Source organism: Mytilus edulis, chromosome 11 (genome assembly GCF_963676685.1).
Source record: "Mytilus edulis chromosome 11, xbMytEdul2.2, whole genome shotgun sequence".
Taxonomy (NCBI): domain Eukaryota; kingdom Metazoa; phylum Mollusca; class Bivalvia; order Mytilida; family Mytilidae; genus Mytilus; species Mytilus edulis.
Genome location: NC_092354.1, coordinates 75,322,191 through 75,346,942, shown reverse-complemented (window position 1 = coordinate 75,346,942; position 24,752 = coordinate 75,322,191). Strand labels below are relative to the sequence as shown.

The window sequence follows — 24,752 nt, the reverse complement described above, 5'->3', positions numbered from 1 at the left end:
CAGTCAAAAGAATTATCTACTGAATAGAAAACCCAAGATGAATAGTCGGTGCCAAAATAAAACTATGAGTACTTCTTTACAAGGTATATGTGTATATATGTACCGAAAAGCGACACCGATTTCATTTCAGAACACTTAATTGGAATTTGGTTTTCCGATTATGCGCATGCTGCAGTGATAACGAACATGAGGAATGATGGGAACTTCACATATTATTGTTTGTATTCTGTTAATTTAACCGTTAAAATAGTTCTGATACAATATTGTAGGGCCTTAATGCTAAGAGGCCTAGGAAGTGCAACTTCATAGATATAAGAAGATGTGGTCTGTATGAGTGCCTATGAGACAACTCTCCATGCAAATAACAATTTATAATAGTAAAACCAATATAAGTCAAGGTCAAGGTACGGCCTTCAACACGGAGTCTTGGCTCAGACCGAACAGCAAGCTATAAAGGATCCCAAAAATTAGTAATGTAAAAGCATTCAGACGAGAAAACCAACGATCTTAGTTCTAATCTATATAAAAACGAGAAACACGTATGAACTACATCGACAAACGACAACTACACTGTACTGTATTATTGATATTTTGCGTTTGAACCCCACGCGTATATTGCAGTTGTTTTCAAATGCACCCTTAGCTAAGTAGTATTGTTAATGTTGATGCGAAAAGGACTGCAACAAATAAAATGAATTATATATAATTAATTAACATTTTCAATTGGTGATTCATTCCTATTCAAGTGCACTTAGCCTCATATCCAGAAATCAACGCCACTTTGCTCATTTGAATATTATACTAATGAAATCGGATACGGGTCACGGAAATCATATTGAAATGATAGGGATTTTTGAACAAAATGCCTATTCTAACTTTAATTTAAGTGATAGATGCATTTGTAGGTTGCCGGGGCAGAAAATAAATATACACAACAATATACACCATTTAAACGAAACATAATGACTGTCGTTGCAAAAATCAAGGTTCCTGATCTATTTTGAAAATCGAAGCGAGAGGCTTTTAACATTGCAGTATAAAATACAGGCTAAAATTGCTGAAACGTCAAATTTGCAAACTTCGTGTTGAAAATTGGCTAACAAGGTCATTAGAAAAACAAGTTGCCGGGGTGAAACTTGAAACTTGGGTGTCCAAAGAATAATCAAGTCCAAACCTTGTATGTGTAGTCGTTGAACTCTAGGTTTCCACGTAAAGTTAAAATGTCAATATTTTAAAAGGAATAAACACACGAGACCACGAAAAATTCACTTAATTCGCTTTCATTGTTTTGATTTTGACCGCCTAACAACTTTACGGAAATATCAAAGTGATTATAAACAAGGACACTGTCACGGGCAACTTATAATATCCGTGTTTTAAAAAATTTAACGATATCAAGCCAGTGTAGTTCAAGCTATAATCACGTGGTACAATTCTCATTCACATATTATAAATATTAATTAGCAAAAGCACTACTAATTTCTGGCTATGTTGCAATATTACAGACGATGCATCTGTACGGAGTGATTCGTTCATATGCACAGTTTATACAAAAATAAGAAAAATGATTGCGATGCAACAACTGTACAGTAGAGATCAAATAAAAACGATATAAGTAATGATGGGAAACCGTACGACCTCTACTAACGAGAAACACACCGTATGGCCTTTACTAATGAGAAACACACCGTACGGCCTTTACTAATGAGAAACACACCGTACGGCCTTTACTAATGAGAAACACACCGTACGGCCTTTACTAACGAGAAACACACCGTACGACCTTACTAACGAGAAACACACCGTACGGCCTTTACTAATGAGAAACACACCGTACGGCCTTTACTAATGAGGAACACACCGTACGGCCTTTACTAATGAGGAACACACCGTACGGCCTTTACTAATGAGAAACACACCGTACGGCCTTTACTAATGAGAAACACACCGTACGACCTTACTAACGAGAAACACACCGTACGGCCTTTACTAATAAGAAACACACCGTACGGCATTTTACTAATGAGAAACACACCGTACGGCCTTTACTAATGAGAAACACACCGTACGGCCTTTACTAATGAGAAACACACCGTACGGCCTTTACTAACGAGAAACACACCGTACGGCCTTTACTTACGAGAAACACACCGTACGGCCTTTACTAATGAGAAACACACCGTACGGCCTTTACTAATGAGAAACACACCGTACGGCCTTTACTAATGAGAAACACACCGTACGGTCTTTACTAACGAGAAACACACCGTATGGCCTTTACTAACGAGAAACACACCGTACGGCCTTTACTAACGAGAAACACACCGTATGGCCTTTACTAATGAGAAACACACCGTACGGCCTTTACTAATGAGGAACACACCGTACGGCCTTTACTAATGAGGAACACACCGTACGGCCTTTACTAATGAGAAACACACCGTACGGCCTTTACTAATGAGAAACACACCGTACGACCTTACTAACGAGAAACACACCGTACGGCCTTTACTAATGAGAAACACACCGTACGGCCTTTACTAATGAGAAACACACCGTACGGCCTTTACTAACGAGAAACACACCGTACGACCTTACTAACGAGAAACACACCGTACGGCCTTTACTAATGAGAAACACACCGTACGGCCTTTACTAATGAGGAACACACCGTACGGCCTTTACTAATGAGGAACACACCGTACGGCCTTTACTAATGAGAAACACACCGTACGGCCTTTACTAATGAGAAACACACCGTACGACCTTACTAACGAGAAACACACCGTACGGCCTTTACTAATGAGAAACACACCGTACGGCCTTTACTAACGAGAAACACACCGTACGGCCTTTACTAACGAGAAACACACCGTACGACCTTACTAACGAGAAACACACCGTACGGCCTTTACTAATGAGAAACACACCGTACGACCTTACTAACGAGAAACACACCGTACGGCCTTTACTAACGAGAAACACACCGTACGGCCTTTACTAACGAGAAACACACCGTACGGCCTTTACTAACGAGAAACACACCGTACGGCCTTTACTAACGAGAAACACACCGTACGGCCTTTACTAACGAGAAACACACCGTACGGCCTTTACTAATGAGAAACACACCGTACGGCCTTTACTAACGAGAAACACACCGTACGACCTTACTAACGAGAAACACACCGTACGGCCTTTACTAATGAGAAACACACCGTACGGCCTTTACTAACGAGAAACACACCGTACGACCTTACTAACGAGAAACACACCGTACGGCCTTTACTAACGAGAAACACACCGTACGGCCTTTACTAACGAGAAACACACCGTACGGCCTTTACTAACGAGAAACACACCGTACGGCCTTTACTAACGAGAAACACACCGTACGGCCTTTACTAACGAGAAACACACCGTACGGCCTTTACTAACGAGAAACACACCGTACGGCCTTTACTAACGAGAAACACACCGTACGGCCTTTACTAACGAGAAACACACCGTACGGCCTTTACTAATGAGAAACACACCGTACGGCCTTTACTAATGAGGAACACACCGTACGGCCTTTACTAATGAGAAACACACCGTACGGCCTTTACTAATGAGAAACACACCGTACGACCTTTACTAATGAGAAACACACCGTACGGCCTTTACTAACGAGAAACACACCGTACGGCCTTTACTAACGAGAAACACACCGTACGGCCTTTACTAACGAGAAACACACCGTACGGCCTTTACTAACGAGAAACACACCGTACGGCCTTTACTAATGAGAAACACACCGTACGGCCTTTACTAATGAGGAACACACCGTACGGCCTTTACTAATGAGAAACACACCGTACGGCCTTTACTAATGAGAAACACACCGTACGACCTTTACTAATGAGAAACACACCGTACGGCCTTTAATAACGAGAACACACCGTACGGCCTTTACTAACGAGAAACACACCGTACGGCCTTTACTAACGAGAGACACACCGTACGGCCTTTACTAACGAGAGACACACCGTACGGTCTTTACTAATGAGAAACACACCGTACGACCTTTACTAATGAGAAACACACCGTACGGCCTTTACTAATGAGAAACACACCGTACGGCCTTTACTAATGAGAAACATACCATATCGTATAATTAGCTTTAAAAGACCCCGACATGAAAACTAAAAAAATATATAAACGAGATGCATTGTCAAATATGATATTAAAGGATAATGTACAAAACTCAAATATGACAGACATGAACCAATTTAAGGAAAAGCACTGAATTACTAGTTCCCGGCCAGCGGGCATTTACTTGGCTGCCTGGTATATTTACATCTTATACATTGTATACACATGAGCAATGTTTATATAAAGAAAAGCTCAACCTCAGATATTACAATTATTACTAAGACATTATAAAAATAAGGAAATATGGTATGGTTTCAAATGAAACGTGTTGAACTCTCCACAAGAGACCAAGTGACAAAGAAATAAACAGCTCTTGGTCACCATGGCCTTCAACAATGAGCAAAACCGATTCATCATAGTCGGCTATAAAAGTCCCCGAACTGCTCATTATATAATATTGTATGTACATAGCTGTACAGAACATGAATATACATGTACTGTACAATAAACCACTGTACATGTTCTCCTCCCGTCTTTATTACCTCCCTTGGTAGTATAACCAACTCTCGTAGACAAAGCTAATCGCTTTCCTCTTTGAATTAATATATAATGTTATATATAAAACGTAATAGTGGCTATTTTAAATGATATGTAATAGTTGACACGTTTAAGGCGCGATATCACGGTTAATCATGTAATTGTAGAGATGTTTTGGGCGCGGTATCACGATTAATCATGAAATAGTTGACCCATTTTTGGCGCAGTATATATCACGGTTGATCAGAGACACTATTCTGTCAGAGTTTGATTATGGTAAATGTCATCTAGGAATCGCTGTCAACGGCACTCCATGTTTTGGAATAATAGTCGCACCTTCAATACATTTTATAGGTACGTCTAATTTATCTGATGGTATAAAGGAATAATGTTTTAAAAGTTTACAAATTGCCATTTTGCCTTCGAGCTGGGCAAGTCGTAGGCCAACACATGTTCTGGGTCCTCCACCAAACGGCAACCATGCCATCGGATGTCTAGTTTTCCTTCTTTCTTGGGTGAATCTAAAATAGATTTATGCTGCTTTTCATTTACCAAGAAACAGAATAAAAGTACAACTGTTATATGCAGACCATGACATTGTTTTCAGGTTTAAAATTGAGCTTTGTCTTGATGTTTGATGGGGCCATTATAACTGAGGGCAGTCCCAGGTCTTATCGCAACATGGCTATCAAACAATATTATATATTTTTTTAACCTATATATGTTTTTATTTTGTTTTTGTAATGCGTGTTTTAATTTGTATTGAAACAAACATTCTGTTAATGTGTTATGCCAATATCATTGATTTGATTTGATTTAATTGCATGGTAAACAAAGATGGTAGATGACAAAATGGCCGAATGCTTTGATGTGCAGGTATTTGTGCAATATGTTATTTTAGACTTACCACTTCAAAATTATTTGTCACAGGAACATCTGCGGAACCGAATCGCACTGTTTTTCGACATGAATTTTTCGGTAATTACCAATCACACACATTAATGTTCTCATTATTACACATATGGAGAGAAACACATTTCTTCTTTAAACATTTACATCTTTGAATGATGCGACACATTAACGTACTAAATTGGAATAAACAGCCTTAGCAGCATTTGGCAAAATGTTTAGAAATTGTACGTCCTCAACGATTGTCGACTTCGTACTTTTTTTGGCCTTTTTAACCTTATTTTAGTCGAGTATCACTGATGAATCTTTTGTAGACAAAACGCGCGTCTGGCACAAGAACAGAGTTTCAATCCAATATTTATGACGAGTTTATTTATTGATAATGACAATACTTCTATAGATATACCTCTCTGGTATAAATCTTTCTGTGTCCTCACCCCAAAGATCCTGATTGTAATGGATATCCCACACATTAGCTTGTATAATCATACCGGACGGTATTCTGATACCTCTGACCGTACAAGTTTCCATACACTGTCTAGCAACAACCCTTGAAGAGAAAAGGTTAAGAAGTCATTCTGGTCGATTTGTTTACCATCAATAACATGCAATATATCATGTATATACAACTTGGAGCTCCTCGTCTAACTTGGTTCGTGTTGCTTATTCTTTAGTTTTCTATGTTGTGTCATGTGTTCTATTGTTTGTCTGTTTGTCTTCTTTCATTTTTAGCCAGGCGTTGTCAGTTTATTTTCGATTTATGAGTTTGACTGTCCCTTTGGTATCTTTCGTCTCTCTTTTAAAAGACAAAGGAAAGAAATCTCTAGTGTTATGCTCATTGTTGAAGACCGTACGGTGACATAAAGTTGTCTGTGCTATATTGTTCCTTTTGGATAGTTGTCTAGTATGCAATGCTATCGCATCTTCTTTTTATTTACAGGGTGGGTAATGTAGTAAATCTACATAATTAATGACAATGTCACTAGTTCATGCAGATTATGTGAAATTTGGGGAAACACGAAAGAAATTCTCTGACTAATGCAATTTCAACAACAAATCGAAAGAAAAGAAGTTTTATAAAAGTAAAACAACCACAATAACGGATAAAGCTGGTATTTTATTAATATATATATTCAGTAGGAGTTTCTGAAAACAATATTAAGGATGTTCGCTACTATATTTCAAAATAACAAACCTTTTAAAAGACTGATAGAGATAAGTATTGATATCATAGAAATAAAGAAAAAAAGCAAAAATAAATAAAGGTTCCGGTCCGTGTGCTTGTTTTCGAGATATTGACAATTGAAATTTGTCGGGAAATGATTCTCTCTAGACTTTTCTTACATTTAACATTTGTACCGTTTTTCTTTCAAAATAAAAAAAATAAATTATAGGATTTTCAAATATTGCTTTTAAAACTTTATGCAGTAAAATCATGAAAAGAAAATTAGGAGAATGCGGACCAAACTTATTGCACTACACTGATAATACCCGAGGATTCCGAATATCTGGTAAGAATTTAAAAAAAAATAAAAAAAAATTTAAAACAAGAGGAGCGAAGTTTCAACATCCTTGAACTAATTATTCGTAACTTACGTGCTAGCTAGAGGGAATTTTCTCAAAGTCTCGCACCAAACCATATCTAGATATTCCATTCGAGAGATAATGTGATAAAATGCAGGAGAATCCTCCGTCTGTCAATATAGATTAAAATGATCAGATGTTTATTGTCCAGACAGGCGATTGGTTATGCATATCTATACAGGGCGCTGTAAATCAAAGACTGCCAACATTCCATGCAGATGGCTTATATTTAAGAATTAAATGTTATATTAAGATATGTTTTCCTTTACATTAAACATATTTGTTTTTAAAGTAATCATATCTTTACAAATGTGTCAAAGGTAGCTGAGATCTCTTTGAGAGTGACTGTGATACAATGAGTGGATGAATGACACATTGAGGGGGCGCTTCATTCATTGAGTGGACGCCCAACTTAGTTAATGAACGGTCGACAAATTGAGAGACGGCTCATACATTGAGCGGACGCCTGACTAATTAAGTGAACGCTTGAAATTTTAAAATCTAGCTTGACTAATTGATGGGACGTTTGACTCAGTTAGTTGTTTTTCAACAAATTGGGGGATGTTTCGTTCATTGAGTGGACGCTTAACAAATTGAGGCGACACCTGACACGTTGAGTGGACCATCGTACAGCCTATAACATCGAGCAAAGCTCATATCGCATAGTCAGCTATAAAAGGCCCCGAAATGATAATGTAAAACAATTCAAACGAGAAAACTAACCGCTTAATTTATGTACAAAAAAATGATTGAAAAACAAATATTTTAACACATAAACAAACGACAACCACTGAATTACAGACTCCTGGCTTGGGACAGGCACATACATACAAAATGTAGCGGGGTTTAATTCAACTCATTTTATTAATAATTTCGAAGAAGAAAGGACCTTTAGGTAAAATGTATGTAATAAAAACATGTTACATGTTTACCCATCCGGTTCACCTTTTTTAATGGATGGATTTCGTGTTACATGTTTACCCATCCGGTTCACCTTTTTTAATGGATGGGTTTTGTGTTGCATAATCGTTTGTTTTCTTTAAAGTGTTTTGTGGACTGTTGTCTGTATTGTTGTCGTTTTAGTTTCATTCTTTTGCTGTTTACTGTAATTTTCGACTGATGGTTTTTGGGTGAGTGGAGAATTTATCTTGGACATGAAGCGTTGAAAAACTATATCATAACAACGTTATAAAACTATAAGCGACACATACATTTAAAGGTCAACATTTGCTCTCCTTAGGTAGACCGATATCTGACCCTTAGTCAGTTAGTGGTGTCTGTTCTTGGTTTGCTCCCCCCCAGTAATTGATTTAAACATACTCACATCCTCTGGGAAAAAGTGATCAATTTCGTTTTGCAATTTCAGCTGCACATCCGGGTTCACGACCAGTTCATACATAATATAAGCTAATGTTGTACTTGTTGTTTCATATCCCGCAAGGAGAAAAAGCAGACACATTGCCGACAGTTCCTGAAAAAAACGGAATAAATATCAAATTGAAAATACTTTTGAATTTAACAAAAGCTTCGAAATGCATATAGTTATCGTGATATTTCCGTCTTAATATTTATTTGAAGTAAAGTCGATGTTTCCTTAATGTAAATAATAACATTCTTAAACTAGAAAATCGTCACTACGTTCTGTTCTATAAGGAGTTAATCTTTGGTCAACATTAGCTGTTTTCCATCTATATTGTAAAATATATTGCAAGTTCGATCGAATGTCGTTTTATATGTCAGTATTTGAATACGTTTCAATACTGCAATAGGTAAACATTTTTAAAAGTGCCTAATCGCATTGGAAATGGAATGGTTTAAAAAAGCGATGATATATATGTAGATATCTTAGGTGCAATGGGGTAGCTGAAATGCGATAGTCACGCGGGAATTCGGTGGTCTGTGCCAAAGTGCAATGGTCCTTTCGCCGATGTGAGATTTGACGCGAAGTTGCTAGTTCAAAACATACCGATGTTAAGTAATTATAATAGTCTGAATGTATTCCTTGTACACACATTTAAAAAAAACCGTTGCAGTAAAAATCATCTACATTATGCAATCGGTGATCTATCTCATTTCTTGTTCTCATTCACAGCATCCGTTATGATGCTTCCATTAGTTTGTTTCGTTCTAACTAATAAAATTGTATTTAAAGTCCTAACATGGAAGTATGTCAATATAATACTTCCATGGTCCTAACAACATTTTTCAGTCAATGCAATTAGTGATGGTTTTAAGCGAGAAAACCTTTATCTCTAGCTTCTATCATTTCTATAGTGCTCAATTGCTGAACAATTGTTTGAACTACTGCCTGTATTGTCTAAATAAGTCATTTACCAATTATAATTTACTGTACAACACTTACAATGAGTATGTATCATGACTGTTTTAAAACTCGTAACTTTTATATTTTACTTTAAAAAGAAAAGAGTAAACAGCTACTTCTTACAGAACAGTGCCACTCTTAACATTAATTTACTTCATTGGTCAATAGTATTTCATTGACAATTTGTCAACATCACCAACGTCAATCTTATTGGGTGAGAGATTTTATTCTGACGTCAATATCAACTGATGTACCTACCTCATTGGTCAGTATTCTTTTTTTGACCACATTGTCATTGAAGTCAACGTCACTCACCAACGTCAATTTTATTGACCGATAGATTTAATTATGACGTCAATATCAACGGATATACCTACCTCATTGGTCAAAGTTCTTTTCTTGACCACATTGTCATTGAAGTCAACGTCACCAACGTCAATCTTATTGACCGAGAGATTTAATTCTGACATCAATATCACCTGATGTACCTACCTCATTGGTCAATATTCTTTTTTTGACCACATTGTCATTGAAGTCAACGTAACCAACGTCAATCTTATTGAATGATGAATTAAATTATGACGTCAACATCACCTGCTGTACCTACCTCATTGGTCAATATTCTTTTTTTGACCACATTGTCATTGAAGTCAACGTCACCAACGTCAATCTTATTGAATGATGAATTAAATTCTGACGTCAACATCAACTGATGTACCTACCTCATTGGTCAATATTCTTTTCTTAACCACATTGTCATTGAAGTCAACGTCACCAACGTCAATTTTATTGGCCGATGGATTAAATTCTGACGTCAACATCAACTGAAGTAGGTCAACCCTTTGTTCCTTCAAAATGAAAAATGAATGTTTGTTAATACCTTTAAAAATGTTATACTAGTAGAACTAGTAATTAAATTTCGATTTAGTATCGGGTGTATTCGTGTTTATCAGACTTTAGATGTGGGATACATATTAACAAGGGTACGTATTGAATAAAAAAAAAAGAAAAAAGAAAAAGAAACCAATCAAAAACGATCAAATGTACAGTTTGTCATTTGAACGACCTTTCACATGTAAACAGGTATTGCTAGATGAAGAACAGCAATTAATAGCCGTGTTACTTTGCCTTTTGTGTGTGTTTTTTTTGTGTATAATCATAAAGCTTTTCTCATTCGAGGCTGAGACAGTTAAATCTCGAGAAAGTTCGAAACTCACATTGTGTAAATCAGCAGGATAAATTTCAAACTTCGGACATGCACGTTTGTTTACATTTCCATTGTTAAGGCCATAGGTGACCTCAGCGTAATTCTGCCTTTAAAATGTATTCTGAAGAAGCGCTAGTCGATAGTTTTGAGATATCTTACTAGATTGAAAAAAGTCTTAATTTGTCCGTTCTTTCATTTTATAATTTCTACTGTACATTTAAAAAAAAACCTGAACATTTAAATGTCAAGCGCGATTGTGCGGGTTAGCAAATGTTGATGACCAAAGGCCGATATATCAATGCATTTTAAGACACTAAAATATAAAAAAGAAAGAAAGGAACTTGTTTTTTGTTTATCATTCGATTAAGCATGCTGTGTAAATTCTTCTATGCTTGGTGTCGCTTCTTATTAAAAAATAATGAGTCACCACTTTCGCGCAATAGTAATCAGCAAAATATGTAAAACTATTAATAAAATTGTTTATATAAAATGTAGCCGTTTACTGTGGACTTATTATAATTCGCTGGATACCAATGTTTTTTGGTATCATGAGAACAGATGAACCACGAATTCAAATGTTCAACGAATTACAAATTCGCAATACACAATGACGAGATAAGCATAACCACGAAATCAAATATACACGAAAAATGCAAGTGTTTTCCTATCGAAGGTCGGTGTAGTTCGGCCGATTGGTGAAGATATAGAGCAGAATTGTTCACTTGATGAGGAAAGCATGAAACTTTGCATAGTAGTTCTTGGTTATATACCCTTTGATTTCAGCTATGGACCCACTCTGAAAAATCCAATATGGCTGCTATTTTCAAGATGGCGGAAAAACGGTATAAAAATCAAGATTGTCCTAAAGGTATTCTATATAATTTCGGAAATTAAAGTTATGATTCTTCAAAAATGGACTTCCTATTCTTGAATTTGTTATCAATTAATTTTAAAATATAAAAAATAAAAATTTAGTTATTTCTATTACACATACATTTGCAAATATGGCTGCATATACAAAAACAAATAGTGAAATTCAAAATGTTAATCAATATGTTACATGTTATTCTTTAAACGCTTTCAGTTTTAATGGTTGGAATGAAACAGGTTGAAACGACTCGATTGAACGTTAATATAGGTCGGTTAAATGTGGTGGAATAGTAGGTAACTCATCTGAACTTTGAGGCAGTGCCGAGGGCACCCTGTCTCGTGTCTCTTCAATGTAACGTCTTACGTCACTTATCGCGTTTTCATCTGCCGTACCCACTACATCGTCAAATTGTTCTATGTAATCAATAGGTGTACCTTTCTTCAGGCGGAATAGGCGATTGCCATCATTTAAAATGGTTAAGGGGCAACTCTTTCCTTTTCCAACGACGTGCGAAACCAATTCGCAACTATTCAGCGAGCATGGTCCTAAAATGCACTCCTGGTCAGCACTTTTATTAGTTTTAATGGTAACAATCATTTCTGAGTTTGTTGGAACTGTGATGGTTCGTTTTATGCAAACTTGCTGAGTTGAAATCTCGTTTCCACCGTTAACAAATGCCGCATTTATCACTTTATTGTTGATGGTAATTGTGGGAGTATTCAGGTTTATCACTGCGATCAGTGTGTCCAAAATATCTAGCCTAAGTATAACATCGTCTGTTTACTCTATTAATGTCGAGAGTCGTTCTTTATAGTCTTCCCAATAACAAGCTGTTAACACAAACCACGTAGCGTTACGTTCTCAAAATCTCCATTTTCTGCCGGAATAAATTTCTCATTTACTAATGTTATCATTGCAGCAGTGTCCACAATCATGCTCACATTCTGGTCATGTATAGTACCTCGTACTGCTAAGCTCTTTCAAATGGTTCGTCTGATGACAATATCGGACGAGGTCGTGGGCCTCTGTTCGATTTTGTGATGTTTCATGGCCAATGGACTTTGGAATCGTACGTTGGCCTACTGGCCCGATCCTTTACTTTTTAAAGACTCCATTGTTGGAGTTGCACTTTGATTTGCTCCGTATCCTTGTGAAGGTGGTCGTTGTCTGAAATAACCGGGATTTCTGGAGTTTGCCCGTGGAGATGCTAACCGTTGTCTTTATGGACTATATGATCTCTACCTTAGTGGGGGTGTTGCTGATCGATAGGCATTAAGTTTGGGTGTAATCTATCAGGCGATCTACCGCGAATGTATTGCTCAGGAGATCCTCCATGTGTATATTGATCAGGTGATCTTCCATTGAACTGGTGATCTTCCATGATTATTTGATCAGAAGATCCGAGGTTATACTGATCGGCCAATCCACGGCTATGCTGATTATTTGAAAGCATAATATCAGCTAGTTTTGTGACAATTTGTGCGAGGTTATGCTCCTCATTATCCAAAGGTCTGCTCATATTTCCTTTATCGGTCGGTGATACTGCGCCATCAGCAAAATAGACTTGTCGATGGTTATAATTGGCACTTTTTGATTCATATATCGCCATCTGGTTTGCTATTGAGTGTTTAGTTGATTCAACGCCTTGTTGAAATTTTCTGAGTTCCTCTTTATTACATGCCGTGAATAATCTTTGTCTTTACATTCTCGACGGAATGTTTCGGTTCCAATCTGGTTTGATCGTCTTTCTTGCTGAAGCGCTGCTCCAAATGAATGCTTTTTTTAAGGCCTTGGAATCATCATCTGTGCGAGCGTAATATGGGGCCTACACACATTTTTCTGTTTTCCCATTGTCATCTACCGGCAAATCGTTCAAACTGGTAAATGAACGCCTCCCAAGTCATGGATCCTCTCCAATTGTGTTTTTTGAATTTTTGGGAGCTGTGGGCTTTGTCTCCGGTCCCTTGCACCAAGATTTTCTTGCCGTCGGGTATATTCTCTCTCCAATAAGGAGTCTGAAGAAGAGGTGTTATCACACTCTTTTGGTTTCCTCTGCCCTTTCCTGGACCGGCCAGTGGAGTCAGCTTGCTGTTATGGGAAGCCTGTTAGAGTTCCAGGAGCTGACGAGGTTGTCATAATTGGAGTGATAAATGTGGGATTTGCCATTGACTCGACGGGGATGATACCGTAAGTAGGAACTGCATTCCGCATTGGATAAACTTGATAGAATCCTCTTGCAGCCAATTGTTTCTGTAATGGTGTGCTGCTCTGAACCAAATATTATTGACTCATAGTAGATGGTAAGTGTGCGTAAGACGACACATAAGCCTGTTGCTGGTACTAGAGGGTTTTTAATTGGAGATTGTTGTTGAATAATTTGAACTGTTTCATGCAGGGCAAAAAACCCTGACATAGGACTTTTGACTTAAGGTGAAGACACCTTCAACAGAGTTGGCGCGGTTGCTGGTTCATGCGAACTATAATTGGGGAAAGACCCAAGGCATGGATTTTGTTGTGTACTTTTGGTAAACTTGCGTTGTACTGGCTCAGGTCAAATTTTTGCTTAGATGATGTGTCCATTGCAGGAATTTTAACTTCTTTATTTCGATTGTCCACTAATTCATTTACAACAGATGCCAGTTGTTGGAAGGTACCCTGCTGTTCAAATGCACTTTTAAATTGAACTGCGTTTACTTCCTCAGGTGTTGTCAGCTTGTCCATTCGTCTCACGACAGCATTGAATATCTTATTGGTCTGACCATCAATTCCGCCAAGCATTTATTGTGGTCTATCCTGTCTTCAGACTGCTGAAGTTGCTTAGATATTGCTCTCATCTGTTCGTTATTAATATGCATTGCCTCTTTCTGTTCAGCTTGAAACGTAATGAGACCAACACATATTTTATCAATTCGCGATGATTCGCTCTGTTTTATATTGCGGTAATCTCAGCTGTTCTTTGGGCATTAAATTTACTACCTGCTAAAAATTCTTGGTACAATTGTTTAATAGTCATTTCTGAACTGTCCTCTGTTAAAGCGTCCGAGTTCAGCTGTGGGTTTCTCCATATCCCCAAGTGATTAATTTTCTGCCATTTCAATGTTCTTGTCTTTGTTGTCCCAAATTCCTGCCATTTCACTGATATGTGTTTAAATTATTCTCAATTCACAGTTTGATATCTCAAATCACAGCTTTTATGTGTGACCCAAGACAACAAATAGTGCAGCTTTTAATGAAAGCTACTACTGCAGCTATTTATGAAGGCTATTGCTTTGTGTATGAAATGACAAGCAAGGCAAAATCAAAAAGAACAGATACTAAATGACACTATATATCAATAAAATGCTTATATTCAGGTCAATTCTCAATAATGAATATTTGCTCCTTTTTAAGGCGGCCATTTTGAAAATAGCCGCCATTTTGTATTTCAAAGATAGATCAAAACAAAATCTTGCTAAGTGCAACAAGTCATTCAAATATGTTCATTTTTGTGCTTCCAGCATCAAATCCACTGTGGTTTGTGTAATACTGGAAAATATTTTAGAACGTACGGCAGCCATCTTGAAATAAGCCGCCATATTGAATTTTGAGGGTGGGTCCATAGCTAATATTGCTCAGTACACAAAAATGTACCATCATGCAAAAATTGGTGCTTTCCTCATTATTTGAGCAATTTTTTCACCGATCGGCCGGACTAGTGGTTTTCTCCGGGCACTCCGGCTTCCTCCACTAATAAAAACTGACCGCCACAAAATAGCCTAACTGTGGTGATTAAAAATAGCGTTAAAACACCAAAAATATAAAAAAAAACAAAAAACAAAAAAAAAGAAACACGAAATCAAATGTTTCTCAAACCACGATAATCAATATACACGAAAATAAATGAATCCACAGTAAAGCAATATAAAAATGTCGTTATCATTAAAAATAACATCGGATTTCAATTGTCTCACCAGTTTCATTTTTCTTTCTTTTATTATTGTCGTCATTGTGTCCTGTAGCCAAAACACTGGATTAAATGTCACGTGACGTAAAACATTGTAGATTGCAATCCACACAGCATGCAACGTAGGAAACATAACTATAAAGAGAAATTAGTAACGGTTGGTAGAAATAATAAGATAATGACCCGATTTTGCTTCAAAATGATATGAAACTAGTATAATCTATCTTCGTACCAAGTCAAGAATCTGACTGTAGTTTTCCATTCGCGTATTTTGTTTTTGAATTTTGCCATTTGATAAAGGACTTTTTTGTTTTGAAAATTTGCGTTCGATTTTTTTTCATTTTACTCAATACATTTCTGAAGTCAAACACGCTATTTTGCAAAATAGTTAGAACTATAGGTTCTATTATTTTCCAAGGTCGAATTATTGCTATATCAAAAATTCATGAAATCATTTAATGTTTTTCTTTCTTATTCGTTATATATATATATATAATGTCACAAAACACATCCTATACACCTTATCGCTTGTTTTCTGCCATTTCTGGACATTGCAAAGGTTCCCGTAAAATTTGACGTCATAATAAAAATATCTGATGCTACAATGGAAAAGTGATTGTTATATGACGTCAATAGCTCAACCGGCGCAGATTCTCGGGTCAAATCCATTTATCACAACCGTTGTCAACTGGATATATACATGTACTTACAATAAGTTTCTTCCATTTTGATTACTCAAAAACAAAGTAAAACAAATCAAGACTACGAGAAAAAAAATCAAGTACAACGAAAAATTTTAAAGGCTACTCACATCCCAGCATAAATAAGATTGGTCTCTTTGTCGTATCTCTTATAACATTTCTACAGTTTACAAGACATTCGTCATCTTTCCTTGTTAAAGATTCCGATTTTAATCCAAAGCCACAATCAGCTATTGTGTCTAATGTAAGTCGCTGAAATAGACTAAAAAAATCTACGATTTATCCACAAATCAGCAATTGTGCCTAATGCAAATCTATAAAATAGACTAAAAATATCTACTATATATATATATATAATGTATATACAACTCGTCTAAACATCAACCCAACAATGTTAGATCTGTAAATTTGCTTTCGCAAATTTTTGGTTCTTCCCTCGCCGGGATTCGAACCCATGCTACTGTGATATCGTGACACCAAATCGCCTGCACTGCAGCCGTCCCGCTAGACCACACGACCACCTGGGCTCTCAAAAAAAGAGCTTTCGGTCTAAACATCAATAACAATGTTAGATCAGTAAATTTGCTTTTGCGAAAGCAAATTTACAGATCTAACATTGTTGGGTTGATGTTTAGACGAGTTGTATATACATTATGTACACAGCCATGTATCATCATCATTGATGGCGATCCGATGGATACATCTGTTGTAGGGTTGTCACTGACTCAGACGTACTTATAAATATATATATATATATAGCAAATTTACAGATCTAACATTGTTGGGTTGATGTTTAGACGAGTTGTATATACATTATGTACACAGCCATGTATCACCATCATTGATGGCGATCCGATGGATACATCTGTTGTAGAGTTGTCACTGACTCAGACGTACTTATAAATATAATTATTTTCTGTGACTGTATATTACATTAATTTGTAGGATCCTTTACTATAGATAATTTAGCTGATCTGTAACAATAACATCTTCATGCCTTATATATCATGTACTGTAGTACGCCGCTAGATTAAAACTGACGTGGAAAGGTAACACACGGCCAGCGAAAGCTCTTTTTTTGAGAGCCCAGGTGGTCGTGTGGTCTAGCGGGACGGCTGCAGTGCAGGCGATTTGGTGTCACGATATCACAGTAGCATGGGTTCGAATCCCGGCGAGGGAAGAACCAAAAATTTGCGAAAGCAAATTGACAGATCTAACATTGTTGGATTGATGTTTAGACGAGTTGTATATACATTATGTACACAGCCATGTATCACCATCATTGATGGCGATCCGATGGATACATCTGTTGTAGAGTTGTCACTGACTCAGACGTACTTATAAATATAATTATTTTCTGTGACTGTATATTACATTAATTTGTAGGATCCTTTACTATAGATAATTTAGCTGATCTGTAACAATAATATCTTCATGCCTTATATATCATGTACTGTAGTACGCCGCTAGATTAAAACTGACGTGGAAAGGTAACACACGGCCAGCGAAAGCTCTTTTTTTGAGAGCCCAGGTGGTCGTGTGGTCTAGCGGGACGGCTATATATATATATGTATACATGGTGGAAACAGCAGAGGTCGTGGAAGAGGTGAGCGACAGCCTTTTTTAGAGAGAGGCCAAAATTTGCACACACCCGTCCCGATTCCAACTGCAACCCAACATCCGTACCGACGATAGACCCCAAAATTATAAACCTCTCACAAAGAAAATTAAACGAAAATGATATTTATTAGTTATCAAAAGTTTTTAAATTTGCTCCCGTTCAATACTCAAATGTTCCGGAATTAAAAGATGATATCAACAATTTCTCTAGACGCCTCCGTTTAAAAGAAGGTTTCGGAAATAAAGAGTAAATGTAAACAGAGTTTGACCCGAAATGAACAGGATGCGTTAAAAAGTCTTAAAGATGACGACTCCATTATCATTAAAGAAGCAGATAAAGGAGGAGCCATAATCATTATAAACAAATAACCCGGATAAAGCAACTAAAAAGAGATTACAGAAACTGATAAAAGACTACGACCAATGTCTAACCGAGAAGGAAATAGCGTACTTGTGTGACTTTGATCCGAAAGAGAGTAATTTTTATGGACTTCCAAAAGTACATGAAAGTGCACAAATACAAAATACTATTCACGATCAAAACAATATTTACGTTGAAACATTCCGTCCCGCCGATTTGAAATTAAGACCTATTATAGCCGGACCGGAATCATTAACTCAAAGACTAAGTCATTTTATCGATCTTGTTATCAAACATCTATGTCCGTCAATTCCAAGTTATATCAAAGATGATATGGAATTTTTAAATCACATTCCTGCCATAGTTCCTGAAGAAACACTATTAACAAGCTTTGATGTTACAAGTAAACACAAATATTCCCCATGATATAGGTCTTACAGCCATGAAATACTGGATCGAAGAAAAACGGGATGAAATTGAGAGTAGATTTGAAACAAACTTCACACTAGAGGCTACCAAAATAGTTCTGGAAGAAAATACATTTTATTTCGACGGAAACAAATACAGACAAATTAAAGGTACAGCCATGGGAACTAAAGTAGCCCCCGCATAACCAAATTTAGTGATGGGATACTTAGAGCAACAAATGTATCGACAAACATCTGTCCAATTCGATCAAAATTTCTGTGATTATGTCATTCAATTTTGGAAAAGATATTTAGATGACTGCATAATATTTTGGATCATATCAGAAAAAGATTTATATAAATTTAAAGATCTAATCAACTCCTTACATCCGTCGATTAAATTCACCATGGAAACCAGTGACACACAACTACCATTTTTGGATATCCTAATCTTAAAATCAGACAGACATATAACAACGGATATTTATTATAAATCCACAGACACCCATCAATACTTAAATTTTCATTCGTGTCATCCGTCCCATACAAAACGAAATCAACCTTACTGTATGGCCAGGCAGTGCTATAGTATCTGACCATAACATTCGAGAAGCACGTTTGAAGGAATTAAAAGGCTATTTGACACAACAGTTATACTCAGAGGGTCTAATCGAAAGTGGAATTCGAAAATCTAAACTATTGACACTTCAAGAATTACGAACCCCGAAAGTGAAAGACACGGATGAAAACTTAAAAAGAAAATACCGTTTGTTAGTACACATGACCCGTATTTACCAAACGTTTTTAATATAATTAAATCAAACCTCCCGATTCTACACGAAAGTGAAACTATGAAAAAATTGATACCGGAAGGAAACTTAATCTACAGCCGAAGACAACCTAAAAACTTAAAGAAACACTTAACCAGAGCTCGGTTCGAACCGAAGGTTAGTGACTTTGAAATAAAGTCTTGCGGAGATTCAAGATGCGGTGTTTGCGGTCAAGATACAAAATATTTGGAAACGGGTAAAATGAAATCATTTAAAGATGGCAAAATATTTCATGTGAACGCCAATATGACTTGTAAGACAACAAATCTTATTTACTGTGTCACATGTCCTGGTTGTCACGAAAATTATTTTGGACAGACCTGGAATAGCCTCTTTGAACGGGTGCGAGTTCACAAAGAACGAATAAAACACCCACAATACAGAAAATCGCCAATTAGTGCCCATCTTGACACTATTTTTTAATGTAGACGGGATGAAGCATATACAAAAGAGATGGAACGTTATTTCATAACAACGTTCCGATCGAAATTAAATCCAGAGAACTTTTAATAACGAACAATGGCGGAACGTCATAAACCTCCTTAACGACGTCGCCTATAGCGACACTACATCAGTTATCCTGAAGAGTCCCAAATCGAAGGACGAAATCGATAGAATGGAACTGTTAACTTTTTACTTATTTTATTATTCTATTTAATGAATATATATGAATCGAAAATTGTTTCTTATATAAGACTTTGGAATAACTAAAAAAATATCTACGATTTATCCATGAATATTTTTAATAAATCCTATGTGTTTACTGATGTCACACATTCTTGTGGACTGGAGAAGTGAATGTTTCTAAATTCGTTGCGTTGTTGTCGAATAACGTTTATAGCCACGTGTACATTTAAATATATTGACTTAGCCTCAGGAATTTGTAGGTTTAACTCAGTTTTGTTTCAACCCGTTCGGATGAATGGAATTTATAAAGTGTATATTTCAATTATAAGAAATTGATTGAAACTTCGACTGGTTTAGCCAGTACCAGGACATATCATTAGCTCAGTAGTCAACATAAAAATGCTACATTTTCCATTAGGAAAACAAAAAATACAGCATGGTTTTGGTTTAGGATATGATAATTAAAGGGGAATACATAGTTACTGTCAGGAATATGACAGTTGTTTTACATTTGTTTGGTGTGTTTGAGCTTTTGATTTTGCCCTTTGATAAAGGACTTTTCGTTTTCAATTTTTACTTGGGATTAATTGCTTTGCTATTTTACTTTTCACAACTATTTCCGTTTTAATGTGGTTGCATAATACATAATCTCACTTTATTCATAATAAACGTTTTTTTTTCATTACCAAAGAGTTGTTATCAAAATAGAAAAGCAGCTACATTTTCTGTTTAAATTCTGTATTAGGAAGCTTTGACGAAAATAACCAAACTTGAAATACATAATATTAACTGACTTACTCATACATGTCAAAATCTGTCTTCTTCTTTGCGTTATCGTCAACAATCACCAATAATTCGTCTATTCGTTTGTTAATTGTAGGAACAATCTGATAAAAGTAAGATTAGTGTTGAATAATCGCGTAGAAATAAACTAGTTGTCGCCCTTGTTTCGTATATTAGAACGGTAAATTGGCAGGATTTACGATATGAATTAGTGTATATGGTCACCATTAGTCGTTTGTTATCTATAACATTAGACGTGTTTTTTTCTTTTATAGAGAATTGCAGTTTTGATGAAAGATCTTTAATTGTTACAAATTAATTTAATAAAAAGCTTGACACATGTATAATATGTATAAACACATGCGCTCTGCTAAGTATTATGATGCCTCTAGTTGTCGGGCGGCGGGCGTCTTTTACATATATTCATATCTGTTTATTCATAACACATTGTAAAAAATGAATGAAATAAGAGCTTGAAAAATTGAATAGTACATGTTAAATTTCCATATACATATAGAAAAAAAGTATTAAATAACCATTTGTCTTCTTGTGATACTGATATAAAAATAACATCATATATAAATAAACTCTACAGATTTAATGGGTCATGATTCCAGTATCGATGATACCATTAAGCCGACTATTTCTATATATAAAAACACCAACAGAGTTGCAGAGTAAAAGCAACTCATATAAACAAAAATTGAAAAGCATCTAATATATTATCTCGTTTATGACTATTATTTTTAGAAAGTTATTGTAATAGAAATCACGATTTTTCTGAATCTAGTGCAATGCATTGAGAGGTAAAATATTCTGTGTGGATGTATCATACAAAACCAGAAATAATCTAGACATCTGTTCCACCTAAAGTGTTACCAAACACCTTGACTAAAATTAATTTTCAGCGTGTCCTGACGTCTATACCACGTACATTGTAACTGCTTACTATTTGACATACACGATTCTGACCGTATATTTAAAATTTTGGGTCCTACTTAAAACTGGAAACAGGTCACCTTATCCATTGTAGCCACGAAATACTTTCAGATTAAAAATTGATAGTTATGATGATTATTTTTTGGGTTCAGATACTTGTTTATAATCAAAGATATGCATCACTACTTGATAACACATTCACTGTTCATCAGTAAAAACCCGACGGTAAACGTAGATCTTCGTAAATGCTAGGTATGTTTTACTTTAAGTTTCATCAAAACCTTTTTCGCAAAATTGGCCGTATTTTCACTACAAACTTCACTTTTAGTACAGACAAACCTGTGCATCTTGAAAAGTTTATGAGCATGACTGGACCTAGATAATTTAAATTTAAATGCATGTTAAGTTTTAGAATATTCAAAATTTTAGTTGATTATGCTATTGATTTTTTTCACTCCTGCAAAAGGTGCCAAAATATACTTAGTTGAGATATTTTAAAAATCTCCGATTATATAATACATGATATGAGTAGTATTGATTTAAATGGGCAATAGATGGGCAATAGAAAATGAAAATCGTGTGTAACATATTTTACTATCTTCGACAGACTGGAAAGTTTATAATTTTCTGAAACATAGTCTTAATATAACTTTTAAAGCTGACTATGCGGTATTGGCTTTGCTCATTGTGGAAGGCCGTACGGTGACCTATAGTTGTTAATGTCTTTGTCATTTTGGTCTTTTGTGGATAGTTGCCTCATTGGGAATCATACCACTTCTTCTTTTTTATATTTTATATATCCAAGTCCTGCCATCCCTTAAAATGTTCCTAGATGGATTAATTTGTCTGTACACATAGTAGATTTGGTGGTGTAAAAATGAACATATTTTCCAATTCTCTTTAGATGAACCGTATTTGTTGCAATCGCTGTGTACTGTAAACCAATTTATTGTTGCGGATACTATATTTCGCGTGAAGTCCTTTCATGCCAATCTTAGCGGCAATTAAATTTCGCGATTTTCAAAAAAACTTGATAAAATTCAATAAGGAAAGTTCCAGGTTTTTCTAAGTCGAGACGATTTATATTCGCGTTATTTTTCTACTCGTGAAAGTCGCGAAAATTAGTTGGTTTACAGTATTCAGTAACTATAAGTGACGATCAAACAGTAAAAACGACGAAAGTCACAACATTACGTTCTAAAAAAAACAATGAAATTCAAACTCTTTCTACTCACTTCTTTCATTTTGGATGTACTGAAGGCTGGGTTAACTATTGACCTCAAACGTCGCCACCTCTCGCCACGTGCAAAGAACATATGGACATTCTCGTCCTGGTCTGGATCAACTTGTACGGGGTATACCTACATTGATACAGTCACGTGATTCAAAAGACAGTTTCCTGCTACTTCTCTTTTCTGAAGTATCATATTTTTTTTACAATTTCAAACTGTCAATAACAGTATAATATTATAGAGTATAAAATGATAATTATAGTATTCTCAACACAATCTATGCTTCCAAAATTGAATAATGATACTTGTATAAAAACATGTTGAAACTAAAATAGTGACATGTCACCAGGTGACCAGATTACCTAATTCATTATTTCTTAATCTTGATACATAAAAAGTCAAATAAAAGTACTATGTTGTTTCAAACAAGGTGGTGATCAACTACATGGGCATCATTTTAAAATAGAAAATCGAAAAAATAAATCGACTTTCATGAAAATAATTGCAAGAGCAGATACTTCTAAAACTTTGTGACTTTCTTAATAAAATTTTGTACACGACTTTGAATCACTCAACATCGGGAAGAATGAATTTAGAGTTGATTTTATATTTTTGTTGAAATCTTAAGACTAACAGAATTTACTTATATCCAATATTAAACAACGAAAATCAGTTTGGAATAGCTTTTTAATGTTTATATAATATATACTATTCAGGACTCAGACAGGGTATGGTATGTTGTTTTGACAGGGCCAGGTATGTGTTAAACATTCACAATGAAGCATGTATACATTCATTTCATGTTTATTGTTTCTTAATGGCTGATTATCAACTTAAACATGTTAAACATGTTAAACGGACCTTTTTAATTCTTGATAATTTCTTTTTCGCTAAGAATATGTTTTCAATAAAGTTTTAAGATTTCATGTTTTGTGTTTATATGTGTGTTGCTTTAGTTTTTTCAACATATAATTTGACAAAACCTACCCTGGTATGTTATGCATGTGTAAATAATGTTAAATTTGCTGTGAAATGATTGTATGTAATAATTTTTAATTTTATTTTTGAACATTGAACTTAAATATTTGAAGTGTAAATTGAGTGAATTTTTTAGTAACCATGTGTTATTGACGGATGCACGTCAGTATATTCCCTCTTTAAAGTTCTGTATAGCTTTTGACTACGTCGAATAGTAACTGGTGTTATAATGACGGGTTTTGAAGGTCCAATTTGGGATAAAACGTTGTTTATACACCGTCAGTTTTCTTTTCTGAATATGTACTGATATCTATGTGTTGTTATCTAATCGCAAATCTCGACACATTTATAATCCATAATCTGGATGAATATATTTTGTTGAAATCATAGTACAAAAGAATTTATTACATTTTATAAACGATCGTATTTACCCTTCCTCTCCCCTTACATGTTTGCATTTACTGAAAATTATCAGGGAATTAGGGAAAGCATGTTACACAAACCAACCATTTATGACATAGGGATATTGTTTTGAAAATATAAAAGTCATATGTATTAACATTCTAGAATGATAACTTGAAGATGTTTCTCAAATTTCAAAATATTTTAATGAAAAAGTATTTACCACAAGTTTGTTTTTAATTTTAACAAAATAAAAACAAATCGAAATGGCTTGATTTATTTTCAATTTTTCATTCACTGTACTTCTCATATTAACAGTAAATCTTTTATCTTTTTAAACTATACATATTTTAAGAAGTAGTAG

At 35.5% G+C, this 24,752-nt stretch overlaps 1 protein-coding gene across 3 annotated transcripts in view; it reads right to left on the bottom strand.

Annotated features, from left to right (window-relative positions):
- Positions 1-4,427: 4,427 nt before the first annotated feature.
- Positions 4,428-24,752, bottom strand: part of LOC139496286 (cytochrome P450 3A24-like) — a 69,523-nt gene continuing 49,198 nt past the window's right edge. For 2 of the 3 annotated variants that reach the window (XM_071284788.1, XM_071284789.1), the window contains exons 6-14: positions 23,012-23,137; positions 20,853-20,941; positions 16,320-16,471; positions 15,516-15,643; positions 10,210-10,335; positions 8,489-8,635; positions 7,177-7,274; positions 5,987-6,130; positions 4,428-5,192 (exon numbers count right to left, since the gene is read on the bottom strand). In XM_071284788.1, the coding sequence (XP_071140889.1) occupies positions 4,955-5,192; positions 5,987-6,130; positions 7,177-7,274; positions 8,489-8,635; positions 10,210-10,335; positions 15,516-15,643; positions 16,320-16,471; positions 20,853-20,941; positions 23,012-23,137 (1,248 nt within the window). In that variant the 3' untranslated portion in view covers positions 4,428-4,954. The remainder of the gene's footprint in view (positions 5,193-5,986; positions 6,131-7,176; positions 7,275-8,488; positions 8,636-10,209; positions 10,336-15,515; positions 15,644-16,319; positions 16,472-20,852; positions 20,942-23,011; positions 23,138-24,752) is intronic. The other variant, XM_071284790.1, reaches the window with a different exon arrangement.